The 22,714-nt window shown below is 35.1% G+C and overlaps 1 protein-coding gene across 1 annotated transcript; it reads left to right on the top strand.

Annotated features, from left to right (window-relative positions):
* The first annotated feature begins 2,544 nt into the window (after positions 1-2,544).
* LOC113050849 (copper-transporting ATPase 2-like) lies at positions 2,545-22,546 on the top strand. The gene is made up of 21 exons (XM_026214237.1): positions 2,545-2,724; positions 5,324-6,131; positions 6,796-7,005; positions 7,130-7,293; positions 8,162-8,323; positions 8,440-8,516; positions 8,786-8,969; positions 10,066-10,299; positions 11,041-11,132; positions 12,304-12,431; positions 12,859-13,013; positions 15,821-15,955; positions 16,069-16,263; positions 17,214-17,396; positions 17,602-17,827; positions 18,567-18,704; positions 18,954-19,096; positions 19,678-19,881; positions 19,979-20,096; positions 20,236-20,338; positions 21,329-22,546. The coding sequence occupies exons 1-21, from the start codon at positions 2,545-2,547 to the stop codon at positions 21,573-21,575; spliced, it is 4,086 nt and encodes a 1,361-aa protein (XP_026070022.1). The 3' UTR covers positions 21,576-22,546.
* Positions 22,547-22,714: the final 168 nt, after the last annotated feature.

Here is a 22,714-nt window from a genome sequence, read left to right as displayed (position 1 = left end):
TAATGAAGGGAATAGTGAATGGAGGGTGTAGGGGGCATTTTTGGATTCAGCCTTAGGATTTATGATCTGTTCAGATGGATGGGATTTTCAAATGAACTTGCAAAAAATTCACTCTGAATCATTACATGCCGTCTAAATGAAAAAAAAAATGTAGTCAAAGTAAAGTGGGTGGCCAATAACAGACCCACTGGGGACACTGAGGAGTGTTACATTTATGTGTCTTATCACCATTCGACTTTTAGTCCTGCCAGAAATGCAAAATATTTTGTTCTCAACAGATTTGCTAGGACATAGCAAGTAGCTTTTGCGGGGTGAGTGCTTTGTGTCACCAAACTTGCCTGCTTAAATTCAGAGCTGTATATCACCAAATCATTTAATTAAGTCAGGCCAGACTAATTTTAAATGACTGCATAATTATATTCCTTTCCATTATGCTAAAAACCAATGTGTGCACACTGGTTGCATTTGCTTTTTTGTAAGAGGTTTTCTGTGGATGCTGATGTCATTGGTAATTAAAGACAATTGAAAGTTCATGACAGTCATGTGACTGTGATCTCTGAGAAGTCCGATTATTTGCTGTTCATCTAAACAAAGCAACAACGTGAACGTGTGCTTCTCTGAAGGCAATGTGTATGAAGATCCTCCTGGTTTACAATATGGCTAAGGTAAGAATAGTCAAAATACCGAATCTCTTTAAATACTGATTTTAAAATACCAACATCTATCATAAGACTGAAGATACTGTTGGTTTATATGTTGGTTTCTTTGTGTCCGTTGGTATTAAATTCTTGTTTAAACATAACAGACACTGTTGGAACATTTTCAAAAAGTACAGTGGTGGTATTATCACCATGGTATCAACTTATAATGTGATATTCATGGTATTAAGATTATAATACCATGATTATATGATATACAATAGTTTACAATATTGTAGAATACCATATTCATATAGTCTACCATGTGGTATGTCTACTTTACATAGTACTACGCAGAATTACTTGATGAATTACATACAGACTTTTATTGACCTTATGCTGTGCAACTCTTAATTCAGTGTAAAGCTTTGCACGCATGCGCCCTAGTGGGAAACACAAATACTACATCTGTATCCGCTCGCCACTGGTAGGCGCTTTGTTATTCTCAGTATTTCAGTAGCCTAAGTTGTTGCACTCGTTGCTATTAATTCAACATTATAGGCCTACAACATGATCTTATTTTTTTTTTCTTAAAAGAAAACTAAATAGGAACGAAATCCACCACAGCACTTATCAAACAGTTTATACAGTATGCACTATTTCTAAAGGATATGCAGATTTGTGTAACAAATGGGAGTCCCTCACATATTAGTACATTTATTTGCAAACACTTTATAATAAGGTTCCATTAGTGATTGTATTAACTTGAATGAACAATGATCAATACATTTATTACAGTATTTATTCATCTTTGTTCAAATACTGTTCACTGTTAGCTTGTTAATTTACAGTGCATTTAGTAATGTTAACAAGCACAGCTTTCGATTTTAATGATGCATTAGTAAATGTTTAAAATAAGATTAATGCTGTAGACGTATTCTTCATTCTTCATGTTAACTACAGTAGATATCTAATGTTAAACAACGAACCTTATTTGAAAGTGTTACTATTTATTTTGTTACATGCAATAGCATCAACTGTTGTAGTTATAAGTGACAATTATAAATCACTCATTCATAGCGAAAGGATAATAAGCCCTTTTTGTTGTCAGAAAAGCCAAGACTAAGGCCCAGAACACTCTTAAATTGGCAAAAGAGCTCCAATTTATTTCTATAATTTTGTAGGGAATAGATTGGTTGGGAATGATACTAACATAACACACTAACTAATTTACTCACAACGCATTTGTGAAATATGTCTGTACTTTTTGCATCTCCAAAATTTAATAACTTATTAGGGCTATTAAATATCATCACGATTACCCCGTTCTACATAGGTCTATGCTATCTGGGTTGTGCTCCAGGGCATTTGTTGGGAAATGAGAAAGAAAGAAGTTGACTTTTCATGTTATTTTTAATAATAAGGTAAACCCTGATCCCACCCTTTACAGAAATCTTGATTTTTGTTTGTCTTCGTTTGGCGCGTTGGGAGGTCCCAGCAGTGCATGTCGGTTTTTTTTCTTCTTCCAGTGTTTGCTGTAGAAGCCTGAAAGATGAATTAACGCTGGAAAGACAGAGTCATATAGCTGTATGCTTTGCTCGGAACTGATTTACAACCTTTATTTGTTTAAGTTTTGCGCTCGGTAACATCATTAGTTTAATCATTGACAGAAAACGTGACGCGAAAAAGTTTCCCCGGCGGTGACGAGTGCAAAATCCACAGCGGCAGATGAGCGAAGACACGCGGAGCGCAAAACCTGCAGAGATTTAAATGCGCGAGGACTGTCACGCCCCGGGACAATCCTTTTATTTAACAGCAGCGGTATGACACAAACCAGCGATTTTTGAGTGTTGGTTAAGAAAGGGTAAACTAAACTGCAGACTTGTGTCTACGGGATACCGGTACAATGAGTAAACTCGGTCCTCTCAGTAATCTTGCCAAGTTTATCTCAAAGTCGTCTGACAATGGGCCAGTCAGCGGGGAGCAGCTCTGCATGGAAGACTGCAAACCTCTGTGCCGCTGCGGGCCGGACCCATGCGTTTGTCCTTGCTCACAAAATAGTAAAGATGGACTCGAGGAATATAAGGTTTGTTTCATTCCTACCAATTTGAAAAGAATGTAGCCTAACGTTTCAATAAAAAAAAAAGTTCACCATAAGATTTCAGAAGTTTCATAAAATAAAATAAAAATAAAAAAAATCTTGTGTTGCTTTTCTACAGATACTCGGCTTATTGCTATTTCATTAGTTAAAATTATCAAAGTGCTGGAACTTTTCTCAGAAGTAACTTCTTTTGGGCCATTACTACTTGTTCTCACAATGGTTTTGTGGTTGTATGAAGTCAGTTGTCCTGAAGTTCAGGTATTCAAAACAGATGGAGACGTGTTATGCACTTGTGCTCAAAGTGACAATTCTTTTCTTTCTTTTCTTTCTTTTTCAACCATGTTTTTGTTGATTTTTAGAAACATTTAAAATGAAAAAGAAAATGGACATATATATGTACATATACATACGATACATATACATGTTAAAATAATGGTACATTAATATCATGAGGTGATGCATGTTAAGCAAAGTTACACAGAAAATAGGTTTTGGATCAGCTTCTTTAAAAAATCCTATTAGGGTGATTCTCCAATATATGGTACTTTTTGGACCTGGACATTTTTCAGAAAAATGTATTATTAAAATAATACTGCCATAATTTGTTTCCCCAGTATGCCTAGATACCTGCCCTGAAGTTGCTGTGCTGATTTTTATGAAATAATATATATTTTCCAATTTACAAAGTTAACACCAAAAAACGCTTAACACTAAGCCACTGAAACCTCATTTATATTTCTGACATTTAGAAATCTGATATTTTTCAACTGATATACATATACTTTACCCTTAACTGCTAAATAATCAACACTTTTTAAGGTAAGGTGTGGAAATGACATTGAACCCAAGGGACAAGTGTTCAACATGTTTAAAATATGTCAAATTGAAAAGAAATATACAAACAATATCAGATTTGAATGAATTTGGGTTATAATACATATTTTCTGTTTAAATTTATATATATAAATTTATATATCTGTTTTAAATTTTTATATAAAACAACATAATTGAACAATTATTATATATAATAATTATAGGTTCCCCTATACATGTAGTAAGTGTGGAAAAAAAAGTGGAAATATTTTTTAGTTTTTTAAATATCTGTCAAGGACAGAAAAGTACCATATTAGAGAATCACCCATAAAGGGATTCCATATTTTGAAAAACTTTTCAGGCTTTCCCTTAACAATATATGCAAGTTTTTCCAAAGCCAAGCAATGAGACAATTGTTTAAATTGAGGGCTTTCTATGTTTTTCCAATGACAAGCTACTATAAGTTTTGCTCGTAATAAACAGAATATCAACATTTTCTTATCAGAGCTTAAAGTGCAGCTTACAGGGATAATATTTAGTATGGATAATTTGGGAACATTTTGTTTCAACAGCAGAGATAAAAAGTCTAAAAATGTTTCCCAAAAATTGAATTGGGCATCACTTCCATAAACAATGATCCTATCTCTACATTGCATTTCATACATTAATCATGAATGTTGGGATTAAACTTGTGTGGTAATTCCGGAGTTATGTATACTCTCATTATCCACTTATACTGCAGAAGTTTGAACCTCATATTAAATGTCTGTGTTTGAGCATTTGGGCAGATACTCTGCCATTCATCTTCTGTTATATTCTCAATTTTAGTTAATCTTGTCACCATTATCTTCCGTATTTTCCCTAGTGTTAGTGGAGATTAGTTTATAAAATAAAGAAAATTTCCTATCTCCATTAAGGTGGTTTAAAGTATTTATTTTTTCTAAAGGGGACAGGTCTGGCAAAAGAGAGGAGAATGATGCTGTGTCTTATTAATAAAAATCCTAATTTGAAGATATTTTTAAAAAAAATTTAAATCAGTCTTTTGCCTTAATTCCTGAAAACTGAGCATAGTTTGATTATGAAAAAAATAGACCTGCCTACAGATTCATTTTTTTAATTTATAAAACAGAAAGGTTATGAAATTGTGAACATGAGTAAGTAAAATTGCATATTTAATTTAGTATATAAATGTTACTTTATATATATATATATATATATATATATATATATATATATATATATATATATATATATATATATATATATATATATATATATATATATATGTCAAGTATAATGAATGACAACAATCATTGTCCCTTTAAAATGTTGTTTCAGTCTTTGATATTCTGGCCACAGAGAAACTTTAGCTCTTTTAATCAAAGCCTAATGCATAGGAGTAAATAAGTGTCTAAACACTAATGTAAAGTTAAGCACAAATAAAAATGGCACGTTGGATCCAATGTGATCAACACTTAGTAAAATAGTAAATTCCAAGTCATGTGATTGTTCAGTCGGACCACCTTTACTAATCTGATTTGTGATGCTGTATAATGGGAAAATTTGTGCTAATACTTCTGTGTGTGATTAGCGAGTGCTTTGTAGTGCCTCAGATTCAAAGCAAATTTATTGGGTTCAGTTGAGTGCATATGTTCCTGAATGTTTACAATGCCTTGCAGGATAGCGTCAATAATACAAAGTTGAACTACATTAAGTTTCACAACATGTAAGCAATATGTTTATGCATTTTTTTCCCCCCCTATTTGATTAGGAAAACGGAAGTGCACAGGAAAGCTGGACGTCTGAAAAACATGCTTTTGATAATCTTGCCTATGAGCCAGAGGGCCACAAACTAGTGGTCAAGGAGAGCGAGGTGAAGGTCCGGGTGCAGGGAATGACCTGTCAATCATGTGTCAGATCTATTGAAGAGCGGATTGGAAGTCTTGAAGGTGTTGTTGGTGTCAAGGTGTCTTTGAGCGATAAAGAAGCCTCTTTGAGGTTTAACCCTGCAACAGTAACACCAGAAATTTTAAGAAAACATATTGAGGATATGGGGTTTGATGCTTCACTTCCAGCCTTGCCAAGTCAACTGCAGCCGTCGGTGACTGATTGGTCTGATGTAACCCTAGGTGTAGAAGGGATGCATTGCGGGTCATGTGTGAAGGACATAACAGAGACCTTGTCGGGGGTAATAGGTGTCAACGCTGTATTCGTTTCATTGGAAAAAGAAACTGTGGACCTTAGATTCGACCCATCGCTGCTAACCGTGGAGACAGTTAAAGGGCTCTTAGAGGAGATTCCACCTGGGAATTTTAGGGTTTCCATTCCTGGTTGGAATTCTAGATTGAATTCTGCCAGTATTCCACCCCAGACTGTGACCTTCAGAATAGAAGGAATGACATGCAGCTCTTGTGTTCAAGCCATAGAGGGAATGGTGTCCCAAAGAGCCGGAGTTTATGCCATAAACGTTTACTTACAGGAAAAGAAGGGAATTGTAACATTTGACTCCAGTGTGACTTGTCCAGAAGAACTGCGGGCGGCAATTGAGGACATGGGATTTGAAGCGTGGCTGGATCAAGGTTGTGAATACATATCAGAATACACATCTTACACAGTGAAGATCATCTATCTTACAGGGACTGGAAATCGATACTCTCTCTCTATATATATATACCTGTTAAGTGAACTCACAAAGCTTACTGTTTACTAAATAGCATCTTGCTAATTTAAGCATTTTTTGAAACATTGCCATATATGTATACTAAATGTTTAGAGATGCCCTACTTTAAAACTAGGCATCTAATATTTAGTGACTGTAAAACCAAGTAGATATCACAAAATGGCAAAATCTTAATCTTTTCTATACAGTGGCTTCAACTCTGCCAGCAAAACCTATCCAGAACAATGGTTTCCTTGGTTACCACACTGGTTGCCATTCTAGAATAACATGAAGTGCTCTTGAACGACTCAAAACCCAGACATGGCAAACTTTAAAAGGCAAAGAGGGAGAGTTAATCGGATTAAAGAGGCTTTAGGCAGACTGTTCTCTCACTCACTTTCGAAATGTTCAGAACTTTTTAACTGTGATCCTAACTAAACGTGAAGCCAAAATATATAGACTGTAGAAATATCACAATTATTATAACAAGCTATAAATATGTACAGTATTAAAAATAATAATATAAGCATTGCAAGTCTTTCATAATTGTTTCTCTTTTACACTTTTTTTTCTCCCTTTCAAAGATTCTGGAATTTATGAAGTTTCATCAAGTAGTCAGATGTCAAGGGCTCTGAAACCAAGCCGCACATCCAAATCTTCAGCAAGTGAAATCACCAATGACAAGCCCTCTGGTTCAGAGGACAGAGAGATATGCAAATGTTTTGTTCATGTGACAGGGATGACCTGTGCATCTTGTGTGACCAACATTGAGAAAAATCTGTTGAAACACAAAGGTAAAAATGGCATTCAGGATTAAGTACTTTTTAAAACTATATTTAAGTTGCTATTTTAATCAAATTTCATATATATAGAAGTAGATCCAGGGTCAGATTTGTTTGAGTGTTGATGTTTTTCTAGGTATTAAATCAGTATTAGTCGCTCTGATGGCTGGGAAGGCAGAGGTGAAGTATGATCCAGGACTTCTAGACCCACCACAGATCGTCCAGCTCATCTCTCGTTTAGGGTTTGGTGCCTCAGTGATGGAAGAAACTACAGTCCAGGACGGGGTCTTGGAGCTTTCTGTGAGTGTCTAGGTGCATTTGTGGGTGATTCTCTAACTACAACCAAAAAAAATCATACTGTATGTTCTAGCCATTTTATTAGGTGATATTTTCATGACTGATATTGGTCATTGTTTTGTAATTAATATTAATGTTTTCTCAAAAATGTACCAACAAATTAGTAGTAATTTATTATATTGTATTTATTTTTAAATATTACTTTTAATATTATTTTAAAAATATTACATTATTTTGAGATTTATTAAATTAGATTTTATTTAGAATTTATTCTCTTTCCCCAGTAACTGTGTTAAACAATATGTTATTTATATGTTATTTAAGTAAAAATATTCACTGCTTGGACTGAAAAGTGCTTGTTTTTAGGGGATACTGTATTTTCCGCACTATAAGGCGCACTTAAAAGCCTTTAATTTTCTCAAAAAACGACAGTGCGTCTTACAATCCGGAGCGCTTTATATATGGATCAAGGCGCTCTGTCGAAATGTTGACATTCCCTTTAGCACAGCTAAATCTAGTGGATGCATAACGCAAACCCAGTCAAACGCTTGACTGCAGTATCTTATATTCTACGCGCTTTATAATCCGGTGCGCCCTACATGAAAACAGTTCTAAAATAGGCCATTCATTGAAGGTGCACCTTATAATCTGGTGCGCCTTATAGTGCGGAAAATACGGTACATGATCTTTACATAATGCAATACATTTTTATATATCGTAAAAAAAAAACAACGGGAAGAGAGATGAGATGGAAATCCTTAAAAAGGTCTAATGTAGAATTCAATAAAAGAATGGTTTGATGGGAGCAATTTATAAGTTCTGAGTTCGTATCGTCTTATGGATTTCAGTCTTGGCACCTATATTTTATCAGGTCACAGGTATGACATGTGCTTCCTGTGTCCATAACATCGAAAGCAAACTTCTGAGGACAAAAGGAATACTGGAAGCCTCTGTTGCATTGGCGACAAACAAAGCTCATGTGAAATTCAACTCGGATTTGGTAGGCTCTAGAGATATCGTCCGAATTATTGAGGTACAATTAAATTTAGATTATTTCGAAGGATTAGGTTAAAGTTATTTCATTGTTGTATTGTTATTATTCCTAATCTCTCATTTCATTTGTCTATTTATTGTATCTCTATTCTCTAGGGTTTGGGTTTTGGTGTGTCTTTAATAAAAAATGAGGGATTGAACAACACACTGGACCACCAAGAGGAAATTCAGCAGCAAGTATCTTTTTCAAATTTAAGCTCACTTACTTCTGTGTGTATCAGAGCGAGTGTAAGTTTATGCATTGCTATCTATCTATCTATCTATCTATCTATCTATCTATCTATCTATCTATCTATCTATCTATCTATCTGTCTGTCTGTCTGTCTGTCTGTCTGTCTGTCTGTCTGTCTGTCTGTCTGTCTGTCTGTCTGTCTGTCTGTCTGTCTATCTATCTATCTATCTATCTATCTATCTATCTATCTATCTATCTAAACTGCTCTAGATGGAAGCATTCGTTTCTGTTTAGCCTGGTGTTTGGGATCCCAGTGATGGGTCTGATGATCTACATGATGGTAATGGACAGTCAACACAAGGAGCATGGTGGTTCCATGCCTGTGGACCAGAACATCCTACCTGGTCTCTCCATAATTAACTTGGCCTTCTTCTTGCTCTGCACACCTGTTCAGGTATTTCCACTGCAGGTTATAAGAACAAACGGTCCCATTCATTAAAGCAGCGCTATGTAACTTGTTCTGTGTTCAAAATTGGCAAAATGTTTATAATGAGCGAGTACACCATGAATTCATCTTCCAAACCGCATTTGTCTTATCTCGAATCACTACTGTACACTCATAATAAATGCTTATATTTAGACTATTGTAGCCTGGTCGGGTCGTCACCGCTGTGGAGTAACACTTACCTGCGTGTATTGCCATAGACATAAACTCTGGTTAAAATATTCTTCCGCGGGATGCGTGCAGTTCTGTTTATTAACCGCTAATGCGCCTAAAGTTACATAGTGCTGCTTTAATAGTTGACTATTTTTATGTGATCATAGAAGGATCTCATGCTTAATTTTCAACAGAGTTTCTTCTTGACAAAAGCGCACGTTTAGTATTCCAGTATTTATTTTTTCATGTTTTTTATTCTGGTAGTTTTTGTTACTCTGAAGAAGGATTTAGTGTAGTGTCACTTAAAGTAGTTAAGTTAAAATAATGATTAAGAAGAATATAAATATATAAGAATTGTATGTAATGTATTCCTGTGATGACAAAGCTGAATTTTCCGCATCATTACTCCAGTCTTCAGTGTTACATGATCCCTCAGAAGTCATTCTGATATGATTATTTGGTGCTCAAGAAACATTTCTCATTATTATCAATGCTAAAAAAACAGTTGTGTTTTTCAGGATTCTTTGATGAATAGAAAGTTCAAAAGAACAGCATTTATTTTAAATAAAATTATAAATGTGCTTTAATACAGCAGTTAAATAAACAATAAACACAATATTGCCAGTTTCTTTTTTTTGCCCCTTTGCCAATAAAAATGATTCCATCCAAAGTTTTGAAGCATATTGGTTGAGTAAATGAGTTAATGACTCATTAGTTTAATTCCAGAATGAATCTGCAATTAATTCAGGTTTAATAGCCATTACTGATTTCAATATTTACTTATATTACTGTGTCACGTTGAGATCATGCATAATGGTTTGATTGAAAACCAACAAAAAAACAATAATATAGTAATTCTCTCTTTCTCTGATTCTCCTTTATTCCCATTCAGTTTCTAGGTGGCCGTTACTTCTACATACAGGCGTTCCGTTCACTAAGACATGGTGTAGCCAACATGGATGTGCTCATCATCATGGCGACCACCATTGCATACGTGTATTCATTCATAGTGCTGATCGTAGCCATGATTGAAGGAGCCAAACAGAGTCCCCTGACATTTTTTGACACTCCTCCAATGCTTTTTGTGTTCATTGCTCTAGGACGCTGGTTGGAGCATGTTGCTAAGGTAAAGAAACATCAAAAACTCTCAAATATACAGGACTTATGGCTCAGTTGGCATCTGTCTCTCTCTCTATTATTAGCTTATCCAGACAGTGACAAAATGCTGTTTCTGACCATGTGTTATAATAAATTGAGGGTCAGCTTGGGTAATGTTTGATGTTTTTTTTTTTATTAGTTTACATAAAATTAGGAAACATCATGCTGTATGAGCCTATATATTATAATAGTAAATGTGTATTTTGAGATATTAACCAGCAGTTAGATTACCTAATCTGTTATATTATATATGTAATCTGTTATAGATTGGTAATTGTAACATATTTTGCATCAGTCATATTAAATAAAGTGATTAGAATAAAGCCAGTTAATTTAGATGTTACCTTAAGAATGAACCATATCCATATTTAACATCCATTTATCTTGAAATTTCTCATATAGTCTTATTTATAGCAAGCTGATAAGGTCATGTATCACCGCACTAGTTAAATCAACACAGGTGAACAAAATGAACTAATAAAGGGAGCATGGGGAACTAGGTCAAAGAGGAAACACAGGAACAGGAAAACAAACTAAAATTCTGTTAAAACAGCAAAAATCAGTGAATTCAAATAATGATGCAGCAGTCTTTGTAAGCAAAATTATGTGGTCATAAGACTGGACTGTGTCTGTGCGCTTGCCATTTGAGCATTGGTCTTGCCTGGATGAGTAAAACTTGATTAATAAATGATTTTTTTTGTCCTTGCAGAGTAAAACATCTGAAGCTCTGGCTAAGCTCATGTCACTTCAGGCCACAGATGCCACTATAGTGTCCCTGGGCAGAAACAACACCATCATCAGGTTCTCTTCACTCTATACAGAAGTCATTATGTGAACTGTTAGCTAGAAACTAGCAGTTTGAATATTTTTCAGGGATGCTCAAACTCATGAGTGAACTAATATTAGACACTTTTTGACATGATGTTCCATTTCTAACTTCATGATACAATATTTTGATATTACCCTTCTTATTTATATGTATCAAATGTAGTGTTACTGTATCAGAATGAACACATTGACTCCTCCTGAGATAAGTTTCTCTCTCCAAAACCATATCCTCCAAGAACATGGAAGCAAACCCGAGCACACACAATGACTGACAGGCAGAGAGCATTTCTGACAAAAATAAGTACTGCTTCTACTACTCCTTTTTTTTATTTAACAGATGGCTGTCACAGAGACAGTTATGATTTCCCAGGACACTTATTTCAATGTCATATGCCAGGCATTAGGGACATTGCACCTTTAATTATTATCAAACAATATTAAGCATTTTAAAACAGATTCAAAATGTATTTTATTTGTAATATAAACATTTACATTTATAAAATAAATGAATTCAAGCAAAATTGATTATTTACACTAGTATAACACAAAGTTAACCTTTAAAAATATTTTTGAAAGAAGTCTCTTTTCACCCTGGCTAGAAATAGTACAAAAATTAAAAAAATAAAATAAAATAAAAATAATGCAATTACAATACCTCATGCTAATATGATGATGTTGGGCTAGAGAAACATTAATTTGAATTATTTATCAATGCTTTTTACTGTCACTTTAAATCAATTAAATGTGTCTTTGCAATAAAAAAAAAAAAAAAAAAAATATATATATATATATATATATATACAATAATAATCAAATACTACACTAAAATTACTTCATAATTTACAAATAATTATTAATAGGGCAAAGGTAAAAATATAAAAAATGGAATAAACTGATTTATTGCAACAGCACCGCTGTTGATGGTTCATTTGAATATAGCAGTACGTATGGATGCCTACTTCAGTAGTTGACCTCTGGAATAGAGTTTGACTCTCAAAAGAGCAGGATTGAGCACCCTTGGCATAAATGACTTTCATTAGATCTAGTAGAACCTCAGAATACTGAATGGTGTTGATTGATGTGTGTGTTGTGTTGGATGAAACTTATCTAAAGACTAAACTGTCAATTTGCTGTCATGTGTCAGAGAAGAGCAGGTTTCTGTGGAGCTGGTGCAGAGAGGCGACGTAGTAAAGGTGGCACCAGGGGGAAAGTTCCCTGTTGACGGGAAGGTCATTGAAGGCACGTCTATGGCAGATGAGTCCCTTATCACTGGTAAGACTCAGTCAGCGGGGGTTTGTGTGGTTTAGGATGATATATTTGCCTACATTTGTAAACAGTGTCATAGTACATGCTTTGTGGGTTTTCCCAGTGATTTGCTTTGAAAAGGAGAGCATCATGTTGGTTTTCATTTAAAGGTGCAGTGCGCATATTAAGCTGGAATAGCAGAAAGGAGTAAAAATTACACAATCACTTTTGTTGAAAAGTTTATTTTTCATATAGAGTTATTACTGTGTCTGCTCCATTTCAAAGTATGATTTTTTGGTTTCTGGCTTCACCTTCTCTTTTTGTTGTTCTGCTTTTTCCTAGTGATCTATCATGTTCATTAGTTACACTTGCATTATACTGGCCCAAAGGTCCAAAGCTGCCTGATCGATACGAATCTGAAATCCTGAAACTGAAAGTCTATTTGTCATTCCAGGGGAGCCAATGCCGGTCATTAAGAAACCAGGCAGTTGTGTGATTGCAGGCTCTATTAACGCTCATGGAGCTCTGCTGGTGGAAGCCACACATGTAGGGGCAGAGACCACGCTCAGCCAGATAGTCAAACTAGTGGAAGAGGCCCAGACATCAAAGGTAACTCGTGCACAAACATAAAACACACACATATGAACAAACAAACCATTTAGAGCAGGGTCTCCCAAACGGGGGTTAGTGAGGGAAATGAGGGGGTTCGTGGGTTGATTAAAAGCTAATCAATTATATTGAATGTAACATAAAAAAGGGTCTTCTTTTCAAAATGTGATTGTCAAATCAAAGGCTAAGATTTAATTAAAGAAGCATATAGTCAGTTGTGCTGAGGGCTTCAGAGTGAAGAGCTGTACTGTGTTCATTTACACACATGCAGCTTATAATAGCATTTTTCAGAATGCCTCAATTCACAGTAAACATTGCTTCTCATGAACTCCCTCTCTACTTTACAGTAGATGAGAATTTGACGTTAACCCTTTCGAGTCAATTAACGTGTACCTGCGTTATGAGTCATTTTCTCCTGATAATCCCGAAAAGAACTTAAATTACACTTTCAGTTTTGATCGTACAGATAAGCGCAATACATCAATCGAATCTGCAAAGGCGTTTTTTTGTATACAGACATAATAACAACAAAACCTTTGTGCATTTATAAAATAAATATAACAAACAAGGTGTGTTGTCTGCAGCCTTGGTCTGCAGTGATCTTTATTTAGAAATGCGTCTTTAAAATGAACTTTAACACGGTGAATACTCAACGAAGAGACATGAGAGATATATCTACGCCCATACAACATAAGACAAAGCAGCGAGACTGTTCTTTAAGGTTTTTTTTTATTTTTACTCTTTGCTTCGCGATGAGAGGAATAAGACATAATTCACCCCAAAAAGATGTGATGTGGATTAGCTCAGGATTAGAGATTTGGATTTCCTCAGAAAAAAAGAATGAAGTGCTTTATTCAGCAGAGATCATAAACACGAGTAAGTCTCTTTTTATTTATGTATGTACTTGTACTAGTTTTCACATAACGTGTAAACATATTACTGGTTAGACTTTTTCCAAACTATAATTCCTGACTAAATGTATAATCAGGTGAAACATTATGAACTTTCAATAACAATATACAGTACTATACCATTCAAAAGCTTGATGTAAATAATATAAATGTAACAAATAAATGTAAATGTAACAAATGTAACAAACAATGCTGTTCTTTCAATTTTTTCCCACCAAAAAAGTGAAAAAATATTCTCAGCTCTTTTCAATATTAAGATTAATAATAAAATATTCAATTATGTTGTGGGATAATTAAATCTATTCTAAATAAACTACAAACATAAAATGATATAGATTTATTTTGTCCTTACATTCTTTCTTGTAACTCCTCCCTCTCAGTGACACACAGCTGACTGAAAGGCTCATTATGCAGCTCATTATGCAGGCGTTTGTCTTCTCAGGTGTAAATCACAATGATATTCATGATAGTTGACGCCTACTCACATATGACTTTTAAAAACAAAAAGTGTCTTAGAAAATTAACAAGATGATTTTAACAATTTAGAAAGAAAAATTCTAGGCTACAAGCAGTTCTCAAAAGTCCCGGGAATCAATGTTCTCTATGTGTTTTATGGCCTTATTCAAGTGATTTAACATTTTTAGTTTTTCACTAACCATGCATAACATTTTTTCCCTCAAAAACACAATCATGTACATACATGCTGCTCACATATTATTATAGCCCAGTTTGTGCTGATTACAGTGAGATTAGACTTTAGCCATTAGATGTTTATACAGTAACTGATAAAAGCACAAATGTCAGGACATGACAAAACTTCTCCAGGCCCCAAAAATATCCTTAGACCTCAGAGGGTTAACCACCTGGAGCCGAGTTGGGCACTTTATATGATGGATGGACACACTTTTTTGGGGCTTAAAATCTGGACCACCATTCACTGCCATTATAAAGCTTGGAAGAGCCAGTACATTTTTTATATAACTGCAAAATTATTCGTCTGAAAGAAGAAAGTCATATACACCTAGAATGCATTCATGGGTGGACTATCCCTTAAAGAATTAGGACATAAATATTTGTACTGTAACTTAGTGATAGTTGGTTCTCACCTTCAGGCCATCCAAGATGGAGATGAGGTTGATTATTCATTGGATTAGAGTTGGAGAAATTTAGCATTACATCATTTGCTCACCAACAGATCTTCTGCAGTGAATGGGTGCCATCAGATTGAGAGTCCAAACAGCTGATAAAACCTCACAATAATCCACAAAAGCAATCAACACACCTCAATTCCATTTTTCATTCCATCTTGTGAAGTGAAAATCTATGTATATGTAATGAATCCATTGTTAAGTAACTTTATATCTACCAAAATACGAGTCCATACAAACAAACATGCAGACATTAAATAATGGACAGGAGCCGTGAGGAAGACTTGTGGAATATTGATAGTGATGTGAATAGTGATGTTTTTATCAGCTATTTGAACCCTAATTTCCTCAGCAAATGGTCATTTTTGGGAAAAAAAAAAAAAGTATTTCCATTAGCAATAGAGTCTTTGTTCGTTTTGCCTTATGAAATAAATGTCACATTGCAGTTTAAACTGTATATATGAAAAAATGATTACAGTATATTTTTTTGGACATGCATGTATGCTATAATTATTTGTTATGGGTGCCCGTTTACATAGCTTAAACAATATGCATAGCTATGGGCTTATGTATAATTATTAGTTTTGGAAATTTGTGAGGATAGAAAAAAATGAAACATGTAATCAATAACATCTGGCCACATGTGGACTTTGACAACACTAATTTTGTACATATTTGTGTTTCTCCTTTAGTTTTTGATTAAAAATCATGTTATAATTGTGATGTTGCTGTCCCTTTCTCTTGGTAGGCACCGATTCAACAGTTAGCTGACAAACTGAGTGGCTATTTTGTTCCCTTCATAGTGGTGATCTCCGTGCTGACAGTGATCGCATGGCTTATCATTGGCTTTCTGGACTTTGATGTCGTGGCAAAGTATTTCCCCGTGAGTTACAGTAATTCATGAACTGTGTGTAAACGCAGTCTTCATCACAAACAGATCTGTGTGTGAGGAAAAATACAAAAAAAAAATCTCTAACCTGAGGTTGATCTTCACAGGGTTTCAACCAAAACATTCCCCGAACAGAAGTGATCGTTCGCTTTGCCTTCCAGGCCTCCATCACGGTTCTGTCCATTGCGTGCCCCTGCTCTCTGGGTCTGGCGACCCCTACCGCTGTTATGGTGGGCACAGGGGTGGGCGCTCAGAATGGCATTCTCATAAAGGGAGGAGAACCTCTGGAGATGGCCCACAAGGCAATGCTCTTTCTTTTAAGTCTGTATTTATTAGGCTGACATCCCAGTTGCAGTGGTATCTGTAGGAATTATTCTGAGTATTTATTTATTGTTTATCTACTGTATATACACTACCTGCCAAAGTAAAAGAAAAACACTTTTATTCAACAAGGATGCATTACATTGATAAAAATTACAGTAAACATTTTTACATTGTTATTAAAAAATATATATTTCCAAATAAATGCTGTTCTTTTGAATATTCTGTTTTCCACAAATTGAGTAGCTTTTAAAGTGGATAGTAAGAAAACCTTTTTCTTTGATATTGGCATTCTATAATGATTTCTAAAGGATCATTTGGCAATGCAGACTGAAGTAATGATGCTGTAAAGCTTTGTCATTACATAAATAAATTACTTGTTAAAATATATTACATTAAAAAAAAAGTAGTTCTCTTTTAAATTTCTATAAATTTCACAATATAGTTTTTTTTTTTTTTTTTACTGTTTTGATCATATCGTAGCCTTGATGAGCATAGAAGACTTTTGTTCTTCTTTCAAGAAACTGAAACATAAAAAATCCTACTTCCTACTAAACTACAAACTATTTCAGTCAACAAAGTAACAGAAATGTTATTTATATAAAAATATAGCATTATGTATTATGTCTAAACTGATCATTTATAGTATTGTGTGTTTGTGTGAGAAAATCTCTCTCTCTCTCTCTCTCTCTCTCTCTCTCTCTCTCTCTCTATATATATATATATATATATATATATAAATATACAGGATATATACATACAGTATATAAATATATTAATATTGCCCAAAACTGTATTATCTGTATTCCTATACAGAGTGATAGGCTGTGGTCATAAATACAGCTCAGAAATGCTCAAAAATGTTCAGATTCTTTTAGGATTTACTGTATAGTCTGTTGTAATTTGACTCTCTTCCCTGCTGTTTCTGCAGGTTGGGGCTGTTATGTTTGATAAGACGGGCACCATCACTAATGGTGTGCCGCAGGTGACCCGAGTACTGGTCCTGTGGGACCGAGCAAGGCTTCCTCTTCGGAAGGTTCTGGCTGTGGTGGGCACCGCTGAGGCCAGCAGTGAACACCCGCTAGGCTTGGCCGTCGCCAAACACTGCAAAGAGGTTTGGGAAAAGTAGCAGACACAACAAACGTCAGTACAGTTTTGTATGATGCAGCGTCTAGGCATTACGTGCCATACATACAAATGTCCTTGAGATTCCCATCCACTTCTGATTAAACCATCTGTTATTATAAATAAAACTAATCTTAGGTGTTAAAGGAGGTTTCTAAGTCTGGTTGTCTGCTTCTAAACCTGTCTCGCTGTAGGAGTTGGGAGCAGAAACTCTGGGCTACTGCCATGACTTCCAGGCTGTTCCCGGCTGTGGAATCAGCTGTAAAGTCTCCAGCATTGAGGATCTGCTGCAGAACAGCCCAGAGACACAAGAAACAAACACATCCGCAGCAAAGCAAACACCACTTCTTGTCACCCTCCAAGGAGCCACCACAGATGAGAGCAGCCTGGTGGCAGACACAGAGACTAATTCAGGGTCAGGTAAGGAAAATCTGGGTTTTTGCTGCCTCCTAGTGTGAGTTTTGAGTATTACTCTATGTATTTTCAGAGCCTTTTCTAATCTTTGGTTGCATTTTATTTTTTCATATATTATTAAATTAAGAATTCCATAAATTGATATTGCTTTATACGCTACCAGTACTGTATTTATTTGATAAAATACAATAAAATGATATTCAGAAATATTATTTCAATTTAAAATATTAAAATATTAGTTTTCTATTTTAATATATTTAAAAATGTAAATTATTCCTGTGATGATAAAACTGAATTTTCAGCAGCCATTATTTCGGTCTTCAGTGTCACACAGTCCTTCAGAAACCAGATTAGAGCAATGATGCTGGAAATTTAGCTTTGCACTACAGGAATAAATTACATTTCAAAATACATTAAAACAAAACATTTATTTTAAATTGTAATAATATTTCACAATATTACAATTTATAATTTAAACAATATATACAGTTATATATATATAATATTAAAATAACAGAGTTTATGTAGTTTTACAGCATAAAGCTTTATGTTGTGAATGCTAGAGAAGATCTACTTGCATGTTTTCTTAATTTATTTCAAAAGAGCAAGGAAAATTGCGCTTTATGTTATATATCCCCTTTATTTATTTACGTATGTTTGTTGCTTAAATTTCCTTGAATAAATTAAACTCTGTATGTATGAAGACAGATTTACAGTACAGATATATGTATATGGGTTTTTCCAGATAGCCCTTCATACTCCGTTTTGATCGGGAACAGACAGTGGATGATGAGGAACGGTTTGGAGGTCACAGATGATGTGGATGATGCCATGAGCAGCCATGAGACTAAAGGACAAACGGCCATACTTGTGGCCATCGACGGTACATTATGTTTTGTCTAAAAAGGCAATATTATTACGTTTTTATATATAGCAAAAGAACTTGACAGTGTATCTAACATTAAAAGAGTAGTATCATTTGTCCCCTGAGGTCGACATACATTATAATGTTAGTATGATGTCATATTTTAGTTTTGTTATTATTAGTTAAACTATTGATTTTTTTAAGCCTTTTATTTCAAAAGATCAAGAGCACTTTTTATCTTCCCAGTTCTCTGTCTCCGTTTCTTAGGTGTGCTGTGTGCTATGTTAGCTGTAGCAGACACAGTGAAGGAAGAGTCGGCTCTAGCTATTCACACCCTGAGCAGTATGGGAATAGAGGTCTTCATGATCACTGGAGACAACAGACGCACAGCCCGGGCCATCGCCACACAGGTGCATATGCATACATGCACATTTGCATTTTTCCTAGTACCAAAATGCACTTTGCCAAGTACCATTTAAATCATATCATATAATAACACAAAATAATGTCAGATATCACAAGCTGGATTTAAAATAAGCAGCACAGTGCAGAATATTAAAATATGTTTGTTAAGGTGCAGTCATTTTAAAGATTTAGTTCTTGGGCGGAATCTAGTCATTCTAGTAGGAATCTGTGCTTTTGGAAGTTTCACATGAAGGCTAAAAAATTCCCAACATTCTAAAAAATTCACAACCTCTCTACAAGCAGTGATTCATACATCTCCTTTGATTTTTTCCCATGCAAAATTTTGCTTAAATTTCACTAGTGTTACCACACATTTACTATTGTTTGCCAGTGATTTGTGTTTGGTCACGTTGATATGCCGCGTTGACCAATAGAAATCTGTGTGGTTTGAAAGCTTCATACATCGTTACACTATTGACAGTGGACAAAATTTTCCGAAAACGGAAAAGCCATATTTCTGACATCCAATTTACATTTTGTGCTTTTGTATTTGTATTTAAATCTGAGTACACTGATTTTTATACAGGTGGGCATCAAAAAGGTGTTTGCGGAAGTCTTGCCCTCCCATAAAGTGGCAAAAGTCCAGGAATTGCAGGAAAAAGGTCTGAAAGTTGCAATGGTGGGTGATGGGGTCAATGATTCGCCCGCTCTTGCCCATGCTGATCTGGGCATAGCCATAGGAACGGGCACAGATGTTGCCATTGAAGCAGCAGATATTGTTCTTATACGGGTGAGTCAATTTATTTACCAGGAAACAAAGGTGAGATTCTATAAAATAACAGAAATTAAAAAGTTCAGCTCTTCATTATGTGTTTTTGTCGATGCAGAATGATTTGATGGATGTGGTGGCCAGTATCGAGCTCTCTAAAAAGACAGTGCAGAGAATCCGGATAAATTTTGTGTTTGCTCTCATTTATAACTTGGTTGGCATCCCAATTGCAGCAGGTAAACAGAACCAATCATACAGTTTATATATATATATATATATATATATATATATATATATATATATATATATATATATATATATATATATATATATTAGCAAGTACTGTGGGTTTACAGGTTTGAGTCTGATTGTTAGGTGTGTTCATGCCGGTTGGGCTGGTTCTGCAGCCGTGGATGGGCTCTGCTGCGATGGCAGCTTCATCTGTCTCTGTTGTGTGCTCCTCGCTGCTGCTGCGACTGTGAGTGTCCACTACACTATACTGTGATGAAGTCTTTGCATTCTACCCACATGCATCACTTTATAGCCCTGTTTCAAAACCAGAGAATGGCCCATTTAGGCCTTTTCGACATCATAGATGTCCTTACACAATGTCTGTTTTAAACAGTGGGAAGGAGATAATACTTACTTACAAAATGAACTGAATATAAATGTTTAGGTGTTAGATCACCCAAAATGTGCTTAATGTAATAACATCTAAATTAACATCTGTTTTTTTTTCAAATGTATTATTTACTATGATTTTTTTTTAAGAGTTGTGATGTTTTTTGGCACAAGTTGTTAGCTCAGCAGCATGCTAACACCAGTCTTTTTTCCACCTTAGCCTATATTTAATATGAAAGTGAGAACAGCCATTTTAAACTTGTATGCGTAACACCATTGTAATAGTAGATAGTTAATCTGCAGTACATGATTAATATATAGTAATGGACACACAATCAGTAAAGATGGATTACATGAGTTGTTAGCTTAGCAGCATGCTAACACACTGACGTTTTTCACCTTATTTTGAATGTAAAAGTGAGTGCAGCCATGTTCAAGACTTCAAGTATCCACTGCTTAGTTATGTAAGCTTGTTGTGCTGTTTGATGTTGCAAATTTGTATTTAGTATTCACACAAAGTTTTATTGTTTACTACGCGTCACTATTCTTCTAGTTATATACTTATAGTGGCTAATGAATCATAAGTCTTCCACATTCACAGAAAATAGCTTACCAATTGAAAAAAAAGTGGATTGTAAACAACTGTGCACTTCACATGATTAAACCTAATTCAAATGCTGTAGCTTATGATGCTCCATTTTGGTTAGGAATGGAGTATCATAAGGTATGGTTAGGTATTGGAGGGTTGTTGCCCATGTTGTGCTTAGAGGGTTTTGAAACAGAGTTCTTCATCTTTCTTAGTCTTTCCTTGACACTCTAAAAATGTATTTCTTTGTTTCTCTCTTAGCTACAAGAAGACATCAGTAGAAGAATATGAGTCCAGAGCTCAGAGTCATAGGCTCAGTCTGAGTCCGTCTCAGGTCAGCACCCATGTAGGACTGGAAACCCGCCGCTGCAGCCCTCGTTCATTCAACCGGGGCTTGGACAGACACAGACGGAGTGGCTCAGGCCCAGGCTCCTCCTTCCTGAAATTAAACTCCTCCCACCCCACCACCACACAACCATACAGCACCTCAGGAAGGAACATTGTGTAAAGCAACCTAGCTATGAGCAGACTTGATGACAGTTGGCTGGAAATGTTTTTATCATGGAACAACGACTCTGAGGAAGTGTATAATTTTTTTTATATCATTTTACAATTTTAGATTTTAGCTGTTGCTGTTATAATAGGAAATCATGGCAACAAGAATTTATCTTGAAGGTTAAATATTTCCTAATGCAGATTCAAGGAAAAGGTTTAAGATGGCTCATGTTGATTCACTGTGATTTTCGCTACTACCAATTTTACCATATGTTGTCTGCTGTATTTTAATCAGGGCAACATAAACATTCTTTGTTTATTGCAACGGAGGATGGCAAAGTACATGATGATCATGCATTTAAAACCAGGTTAATTTTGTACTAAAAGGGTCATGACATTTTACTTATTGCTTGTTTTCTTTAAGAGAAGCTTACCCTTTTTTTTCTAATAGCAGAATCTAGAAGAATCAGTGTCCAATAATGAATTCAGTAAGAACCCAAATATTGGTAAAACTGTGGCAACAATCTCTAACAGAAGAGTATTACTGCATCAGATCATTTGACATTGCTCTCTTGTGGTTTGGAAAATGAAGGGATCTCTTTGTACAGTTCAAGGTTGATTTGGCGTGTCTTGGCCAACAGGTGTCAGTAATGCTGAACAGTTTTGACTGGATAGTAACTAATGCCACTGGTAAAACAATAAGATAGGGAAAGTCTGTAGAAATGAATTGATTTGACTTTGATCTGACATTAGCTTCATAGTGGACCCATAAAATTATCTTAAAGTTTGCTTCCACATTACATGTTTAAGGATAAAAGAAGTGTCAGAATGAATGCAGAGGCACCTTCACAGGGACACATTTATTTTAGAAAAAGTATATATGTTTATTAAATATACAGTTAGCAGTGTAAATGAGCCTGTCCATGAGTTTTCAGATAAAAAAAAAAATAATAAAGTGCAAGGTCCCAACATGGCCTTATCATATCTGCTGTATGTCATTTGTGTAATATCATTACAATATATAACAGATTGAATCCCCGTCCTGTTTCATTCATCCATTAGCAGTACAAATAGAACGGCTAAATATACAGTAATAATACAGCACACAATCACTCAAAATGGTTGTCAAAAGTGCAAAGTACCTACTACTCG

Source organism: Carassius auratus, chromosome 31 (assembly GCF_003368295.1).
Source record: "Carassius auratus strain Wakin chromosome 31, ASM336829v1, whole genome shotgun sequence".
Lineage (NCBI taxonomy): Eukaryota > Metazoa > Chordata > Actinopteri > Cypriniformes > Cyprinidae > Carassius > Carassius auratus.
The sequence above is the reverse complement of the archived record's forward strand: the minus strand, read 5'-3'. Positions and strand labels throughout refer to the sequence as shown.

Bases quoted from the DNA above. Each gene is read 5' to 3' on its own strand.
- LOC113050849 (XM_026214237.1), top strand. From the start codon at position 2,545: ATGAGTAAACTCGGTCCTCTCAGTAATCTTGCCAAGTTTATCTCAAAG. The intron at 6,132-6,795 runs GTTGTGAATACA...TCCCTTTCAAAG, and splicing joins TGAAGCGTGGCTGGATCAAG to ATTCTGGAATTTATGAAGTT. The intron at 20,097-20,235 runs GTAAACAGAACC...TCTGATTGTTAG, and splicing joins TGGCATCCCAATTGCAGCAG to GTGTGTTCATGCCGGTTGGG.